The 8,500-nt window shown below is 47.6% G+C and overlaps 1 protein-coding gene across 2 annotated transcripts in view; it reads right to left on the bottom strand.

The window, feature by feature from the left end:
- Positions 1–6,166: 6,166 nt before the first annotated feature.
- The window catches only part of SYT17 (synaptotagmin 17), a 75,493-nt gene continuing 73,159 nt past the window's right edge, over positions 6,167–8,500 (bottom strand). For both annotated transcript variants that reach the window (XM_038540247.1, XM_038540246.1), the window contains exon 8: positions 6,167–7,529. In XM_038540247.1, coding sequence (XP_038396175.1) covers positions 7,333–7,529 — 197 coding nt within the window. In that variant the 3' untranslated portion in view covers positions 6,167–7,332. The remainder of the gene's footprint in view (positions 7,530–8,500) is intronic.

Raw genomic sequence — 8,500 nt, 5'->3', positions numbered from 1 at the left:
AGGCCTAGGTGGTTTACCCTCCTCTCTTCCCCTTCCCTTTTCAGGGTTTCTTAAGAAGGGGTTAAAGGAGGGGCCAGCAGAAGGTTCCTGATCCAGAATAAGCGTCCTACCAAGAGAAGCACATATTATCATTTGTGCAGAAGTCTCATGTGTGGTTTGCTCAGACTTCGAATAACTGTTTTCTTTTGTTAAAAAAAGATCTTATTTATTTATTCATGAGAGACACAGGGAGAGAGGCAGAGACACAGGCAGAGGGAGAAGCAGAGTCCCTGTGGGGAGCCTGATGCAGGACTCAATCCCGGGACCCCGGGATCACGACCTGACCCAAAGGCAGATGCTCAACCACTGAGCCACCCAGGAGTCCCAAAATAAATGTTTTCAAATCCACTGGTGTTTCATGGGGAGTGTCACTGCATTTATGAATTAATATCTCTAAACATCGGAGCTTTACTCTCTCCCACTTCATGTGTTGTCAGGGAGTCACTTTGCCTTCCTGAGGCTGCAGTTGCCTCCTTAAGACAATAGCGGGTAACAGCAGTCCCTACCTAGCAAAGATGAAATGAAATCACCTGTTTGTAAAACTTAGCACAGATGCTGGCAAGTAGTAGGTGTTCAATAAGTGATAGCAAATTTCGCTATCGTACCACTGATCCAGAGTAAGCCTTTCCTAGCAGAAGACCCTGCATACTCTCCACCCTACACCCCCCCTCCCCTTCCTCTCCTGAAATGCTCCATCAGGTGCTCTGACACTGTGTGTGGCTGGCACCCGCAGGGAGGACTTGAACCTGTCCCAGCCACTCGTTTTATCTCTGGAACACCCGCTGCTGTGCCTGTGAGGCATAACTTAACTCGTGCCCACGCAGCATGCGTTGCCCTGCTGGCACTGGCTGGAAAGCCTGCCAAGGCCTGACTCAGGCTACAAGCACAGCTCAGGCTCAGTTTCCTCCTCCTGCCTCATGTCTACCAGTTGCCTCAAAACTTTGTGCTGGTGCACACCCCCAGAGCACGCACGTGTATTTATTTAGGAATGACATACATTTATTATATAAGCGATGTGCATGGATTACCTACGGTACTAGCAGGTCTGTTATAATAAAGTTCCCCTCCCCCCAAACTGACAATTTTTTTAAAGGTTGGTACAAAACATAAATAAGTTTGGAGCTTTTCTCCCCACGCTCCATCATCTGGGGCACTGCATTTCAGGGGGCTCCTGCTGTCACAGAAATCAAGCACCCTCTGAGTGTGAACTCACCAGGTAGGGGAGGAGGGTGGTCGGACAGAGGCCTTCGGAAATCCTTTGGGAAAGTGGAGGATCCTGTGATTTGGCAAATAAACTAAATGATGTGTGTCGATAATGTGTTGGCAGGTGATGGGTGAAGGTTTTGGTATATGGGTTCATGCCCCCTCTCTGGATGGAAACAAGCAAAGTGTTTGTTATATGCTCAATCCCATGCATGGTCTGTCGACCAGCAGCACTGGTGTCTCCTGGGAGTTTGTTCAGAATGCAGAATTTCAGGTCCCAGGTCAGACCCACCGAATCAGAATCAAGGGGCTCTGTGTATGTTAAAGTTTGTGCAGCATTGCTCTAGACAGGGGTAGGCAAGCTTTTTCTTTTTGATTCTGTTTCTTAGGGGCACCTGGGTGACTCAGTGGTTGAGTATCTGCCTCTGGCTCAGGTCATGATTCTGGGGTCCTGGGATCGAGTCCCTCATCAGGCTCCCCAGAAGGAGCCTGCTTCTCCCTCTGCCTGTATCTCTGCCTCTCTCCCTGTGCCTCTCATGAATAAATAAGATCTTCAAAAATAAATAAATAAATTCTATTTTTAAATAAAAATTGTATATATCTAAGGTGTGCAACATGATGATTTGATAGACACACGCACAGTGAAATGATCCTGTAGTCAAACTAATTAATATATCATCTCACATGGTTACCGTCTTTTTGGTGAGGAGAGTACCAGAAATCTACTCTCTCAGCAAATTTATTTGTATATTTTATATATTGATGTATATTTTGTACTCATACTCATCATATTCATGATACTCATGAGTATGCCATATTCCTCATGCCGTACATTAGCTCTCTAGACTCATCCATCTCACATTACTGTAATTTAAACTTCCATAAAGAGCCAGATAGCAAGTATTTTAGGCTTTGCAGGCCACATGGACTCGGTCACAACTACTCAACTCTGCCAAAGACTATAGGAATGGGCCTGGCTGAGTTCCAATACAACTTCATTTACAAAAACAAGCAGCGAGCTGGATTTGGTCTATGGGCCATAGTTTGCCAACCTTTGCTTTAGACCCCAAGTTTACTGACCAGAAAGCACTTAACAAATACAATCTCTGCTGTCATTTGGAGGTTGTGGAAGTCTCTTTGTAACATAGTGTATAGATTTTTCTGTCTTCCTAAAGCCTTTATTCATTGTGTGATGGCATGACCCACCCTCCTGCCCCCATACACACATCCACACACACTGTGCTCATGGTGGTCTGGGGATTCAGTGATGATTGTCCCCCCACCTTCTCTGCTCTCTATCATCTTATCATCTATCATCTATCTAGCATTTATCATCTATTTATTATCTATCATCTATCTATCTATCTATCTATCTATCTATCTATCTATCTATATCTATCTATCTATCATCACCTCTTTTAGTTTCTTAGCTTTTAAAAAATTCTGTTTATCAACAAAACCAAGTCTCCTGTCCCCTTACCACCATTATAAAAGGGACAGTAAGAGGCTGGTTCATTTCATGGCTTTCCCTTCCGGCACCCACTGCAGTACCCATTATGTAAGTACATACTGATTATGTAAACCCATAAGCCTCAGTTTCCTTATCTGCAAAATGGGAACAAATCAATGCTGGCCTCATAAAAGTGCTTAGAGCAGTGCTTGACATGATAAGCACTTAATACACGTTAGCTACCATTAGATCACTATGCAACTTTCGAAAATACTAGAGGGGAAGGTATGTGGTTGAGTGGTAAAACCACCTCCCAATGGATAACTCCTGCCAGCCTTGATGGAAATGCCGTCGTTTTTTTCCCTAGGCATTTAATCTTTAGTTTTTACATAGCAGTGATCATTCCTGAGTTTTTTTTTTTTTTAGATTTTACTTTTTATGTTTTTAAGAATTTATTTATTAGAGAAAATGAGCACGAGCAGTGGGGAAAGGCAGAGGGAGAGGGAGAAGCTGACTACCCACAGAGCTGGGAGCCTGATGTGGGGCTCGATCCCAGGGCCCTGAGATCATGACCTGACCTGAAGGCAGAGCTTAACCATCTGAGCCATCCAGGCACCCCTTTATTTTTTAAAAAAATTATTTATTTGAGAGATCTCGTGTGCGTGCCCTGGCATGGGGGAGAGGTAGGGGGAGAGAATCTTCGAGCTGACTTCCCCCCTGAGCATGGAGCCTGATGCAGGGTTAGATCTCACCACCTCAGGAGCATGACCTGAGCTGAAATCAAGAGTTGGACACCTAACCGAATGAGCCACCCAGGCCCCCCTAAGATTTTATTTTTTTAAGTAACTTCTACATCCAACACAGGGCTCAAACTCACAACCCTGAGATCAAGAGTCCCATGCTCCACACCTGAGCCAGCCGGGCGCTCCAATCCCTGAGTTATTTTCACTGGTCTTTTTGAATATAAGAAAGAGCACGTAGCTCACTGGCGGTGGAAGATTGGCCATCCAGAAGGGAAAGGAGTCCTTTCTTCCCCTGCTGTGATTCCCAGCATTCCAGAAGGGAAATATCAGTGCACCAAACAGCTGTTCCCGGTGCCCTGAGACTCAGCATGTCTGAGCTGGGCTGGCAAAGGTCACAGTTTCTGTCAACTCTCAAGAGTGGAGAGACAAGAGACAAGAGCCTCAAGGATTGGCTGTGGGAAAACAGACTTGGCTTTCAAAGGTCATCCCGTCGCTCCCATCCTACCTCCTCCCTTTGAACTTGGGTCCTCACGTCCCAAGAGGGTGTGTGCAGATGGCCCATGAATCTCCTTTCCCATCTTCTAGCTGAGGAAGAGGAGGAGGATGCTAACGAAAACATTAGCCCATAACAGGGCACCTTGGACCCAAGTTTCTATAGAAACCAAGTCGTTCCTTCACCTTCAACACGTTTCCCTCGTCTCCTGGCAGACTCTCTCCTTGGAGACATGGACGGCTCTGACATCCATCCTACAACTGTCCCCTCTGGTCAACCAGCAAACATCGCCTGACATGTGCTTCATAGGAATAGCCAGCAAATACCGCATGGGTGCGGGCATCATCCAGGATAATCCTCATATTAACCATATGGAGTAAGAAGAGTCCCCCTATTTTCAGACAGGATAGTCCAGCAAGCGTAGTTGGTCACACCAGCTCTGCATTCGTCTCCAGGCCTGCTGAAGCAAAGTGCCACAGACAGGGTGGCTTAAACACCAGGGATTCATGGTCTCACAGTTCTGGAGGCCCAGAAGTCCAAAAGCAAGGTGTGTCTGCAAGGTTGGTTCCTTCTGAGGGCTGTGAGGGCCGGATCTGCCCAGGCCTCTCCCACTGTCTAGTAGGTGGTCATCTTCTCCTGTGTCTCTGCCCATCATCTTCCTTCTGTGCGTATCTGTCTCTGGGTCCTAATCTCTGCCCCTGCCTCTTTTTTTAAAAAAAGATTTTATTTATTCGTGAGAGAGAGAGAGGCAGAGGGAGAAGCAGTCTTCCTGTGAAGCAGGAGCCCTATGTGGCACTCGATCCCAGGACCCTGGGACCATGACCTGAGCCAAAGGCAGACATGCAGCCACTTAGCCACCCAGACGCACCCCCAACTTTTTTTTTTTAATAAGGACACCAGTTATACTGGATTAGGGCCCAGTCAATGGCTTCACTTCAACTTGACTACCTCTGTGAAGACTGTCTCCAAAAAGGTCACACACTGAGGGCCTGGGGGTCAGGACACCATGTTTTTGAGGAGGCCACAATTCAGCCCATAACAGCCTCTAGAGTCAGACAGGCCCGAACTGGTATTCTACTATCATTTACTGGCCACTTCATCTCATTAAACCCTGGCTTCCTCTTTTGTAAAAGGGGAGTCATGACATCTCCAGTGTGGGTTTCCGCGTGAGGACAACATGTTTGGCACTTCACATTGGGCTCAGCCCTCTTGTTATTACTGATGAGGGAGGCCGATGCCGGGGATGCTCCACCTCAAGAGTGAGCTCTCAGGCCATCTGATCTTCCTTGTGGCTGCTGCAGGCTGGCTGGGCATGCAGCCCAATAGGACAGTCCTCGTGTGCCAAACATTTCACATCTCCAGGGGTGGACCTCAGATCCTGAGGAATAGGCGTTGGGAGCTATATACCTCAGGTTCCCCATTACGATCACTTTTTTTAAAAAGAATTTATTTATTTATTTATTTGAGACACAGAGAGAAGCAGAGACATAGGCAGAGGGAGAAGTAGGCTCCCTGCGGGGAGCCCGATGCGGGACTTGATCTCAGGACCCCCGGATCATGATCTGAGCCGAAGGCAGACGCTCAATCACTGAGCCACCCAGGTGCCCCTATCTTGATCATTTTCAAGTGTACCCTACGGGGTCCCCAGTGTGCCTAAGCCCCAGTGACCCACAGTTCGAGTCAATGCAGCTTTCATCTGCTTTTCTCCTTCCTCTTTTTCTTCCATTTATGCTTCCTAGAGTCACCTCCCCAGTAAGCAAGCTGCACCCAAGTCCTAGCCTCAGGGTCTGCTAGGTAGGGACCCTAACCAAGGTACTGAGAAGACTGTAGCTCAGAGAAGTTATAAGGCTTGTGCAAGGATACACGGTTAGGGAGAGGTGAGCCCACGATTTGAACCACGGCTTCTTTGGCTCGAAAGCCCATGGGCCCAATCGCTGCTATTCCCTCATCTCTAGTGCCAAACGCCTGCTATGCTCCCATCTTCCTCATTCTGTTTGTTCTCTCATGCTTTTATCCTCTTCTGTACAACCATGATAAGTCATTTTAAGAAAAGGGAAATGTCTTCTCTTTTTTTTTCTCCTGAGAAACTTCACTGAACCTAGCCCTCCCGCCTTCCACCTTGACCTCTATGCCCTATTAGTGCTCTGAGTCATTGGGATGGTTTGTTACACAGCAGTAGTGACTGAAACACCTCGCACTCTTTGTGCCCCGTGTTCATGAAGAAAAAGAGAACTCAAATGCATGGCACAAATAAATAATCTTTAATTTCAATAAATAGCTCCCCATTATGCCAGACAATAGGCTGTGGGAATGATACAGAAGCATCCAACAGGGAGAGATCTATTCTAACTACACTAATTCCTTAGCATGAGAAAAATGACTTTGGGTCACACACAAACACAGAGATGCTCAGAGTATGACAAAGGAAGGAGTCTTGGATGGGAGTGTGGTGGCCATTTTCATCCATGTAGCTGTCCTTTGCAGGTCTTCTGGGTGCCACAATCACCACGAATCGGTCAAATAATGTTACTTTTGCTCTATCATATTCTATTTACTTGACATACACACATGCTGTTACTGAAGGTGGGGTCTTGACAAACAGGAGGACACTGGGTGAGATTTTGCTGGGAGAGGCAGAGAGAAGGGAGGGCTGAGGACTGAAGTCCCGCCGAGCGCCTTGCTCACCAGGAGGACACACAGGGACACACACGTGTTCACCTGGGAGGGCACACACATGAGAACGTTCACATACATACCCACAGGGGGTCCTTAGGAGTAGGCTAACATGAGGACAAGTTCAGTTAAGCCAGGGAAGTTTCTTACACCGGCATATTTCTGGATGCCACTTGGTTTCTTCAGAGTCTAATCTATCACGTCCACTAAAGAGAAGACAAAGTACTTACATTTTTGGGGAAAGGTATCAGGTTTGAAGAACCCCAGGGAACAGCAGCCTGTTCAGAAGCCACCCAGGCAGCAGCTGTGCATTCTGGGTGTGGGGTCGGGCCTCCCACATACTGGCCAAGCTCTTGGAGAATTTCATCTCAATGGAGGCTGGCACCCTTGGGGAGACCTTTCTCTGGCCTGAGGGTTAAAAGTGCATTTGGGGGTAGGAGTATCAACAGGAGCAAGTACTGCCAGTAAGTCTCACAGCAGAGTCCACTCTGCTTGTGACATATAGATGGGGTTTCCAGAGAGTTCTCAGGCTTTGCTCATTGAGAGCAACCATTTTGTGTTCAATAGTCAGCTTCCTCTCAGTTCTGAGAGGATTTAGGGTGTGTGTGTGTGTGTGTGTTTGCGTTGTGGATATAATAGGCATGTGACACATTTTCTGTCTTAAATTTTCTTCCTTTTTTTTTTTTTTTTTTTTTTTCCCCAACAAATGAAAGCTGCTTTCCCTGCAGCCCTCAGGTCACCTCCAGCGAGGCGGGAGACACGCGGTCACACTCAGCCCGGGACCTCAGGCTGTGCCACTGCTCCACGGCGGTGCGGTGAGTGTTGAGCATCCGCCGCCAGTGGTTGGATTCAGAGGGGCCCGAGGAGTACTGGCCGATGACAATTCTTCCGATGAAGTCATTGCTGCTTTTCATGTTGTGGCCAAACACTAGGGAGCCAGAGGGGCGAGGGCAGCAGGGAGGAGGTAAGAAGAAGGAGAGAAACAGAACAGGGAGGCAGGAACAAGACAGAGGTCGTTAGTTTACAAAGTCCTCAACTGCAGGCGTGGGCTCTTTGCTTTTAGGACATAATCTGTTTCTTTTATTTCTTTTATTTTTTTATTTTTTAAATTTTTATTTATTAAAAAATTTTTTTTTTCATCTGTTTCTTTTAATGGTAAGAACTCCCACTTCCCCTCATCTCATCCTCCCGCGAGTCCCCTCACTCCAGGTGCACTGGGTGGCCTCCTGTTCCTCACCACGCCAGGCCTGTTCCTGCCGCCCGGCCTTTGCACTGGCTGTTCCTTCTGCCGGAGAGCTGCGTCCTCTACAACATGCAACATTAAGCTCACAGCCATCGCCCTCCCACGCTGTCTACAGGGCCCTGTAGTTGGGTAGTTCTAGGGGGACAGTCAACCATCACTGGAGTCTGGTTGAGTAGTTAACCCGGGGGTAACTTGGGGGTTCCCAATTGAGGCACTGCTGACATTCTTTGTTGTGGGCGCCATCCCGTGCACTGCACGATGTTGAGCAGCACCTCACGCCTCCATGCAGTGCATGCCAACAGCACCACCCCCATCAGCTGTCACAATTCAAAATGTCTCCAGACAGAACCCAATGTCCCCTGCAGGGCCAGTTCACACTGGATAAGGGCCGTGGGCCATGGGGCCAGATGTCCTCGGTGACCATTAGGCTAGCTCTGGGAGCCTGAGACAAGGGAAGGCATCTCTCTGAGACTCAGTTTCCTTCCAGGTTAAATAGGACTCTTGACAGCACTTTACCTCATATGTCACTGTGAGGTTTTGGTGAGATACTGTATGTAATGTCTCAACACACTGTACCTAGAGAAGCCCTCGTTGAAGGTTATATTGCTATTTTGACCCCAAATTTCTGTCTGTGGACCTTTTATAAAAGAGGCTTT

Source organism: Canis lupus, chromosome 6 (assembly GCF_011100685.1).
Source record: "Canis lupus familiaris isolate Mischka breed German Shepherd chromosome 6, alternate assembly UU_Cfam_GSD_1.0, whole genome shotgun sequence".
Taxonomy (NCBI): domain Eukaryota; kingdom Metazoa; phylum Chordata; class Mammalia; order Carnivora; family Canidae; genus Canis; species Canis lupus.
Note: the sequence above shows the minus strand (reverse complement) of the source record. Positions and strands in the feature narration are given on the sequence as shown.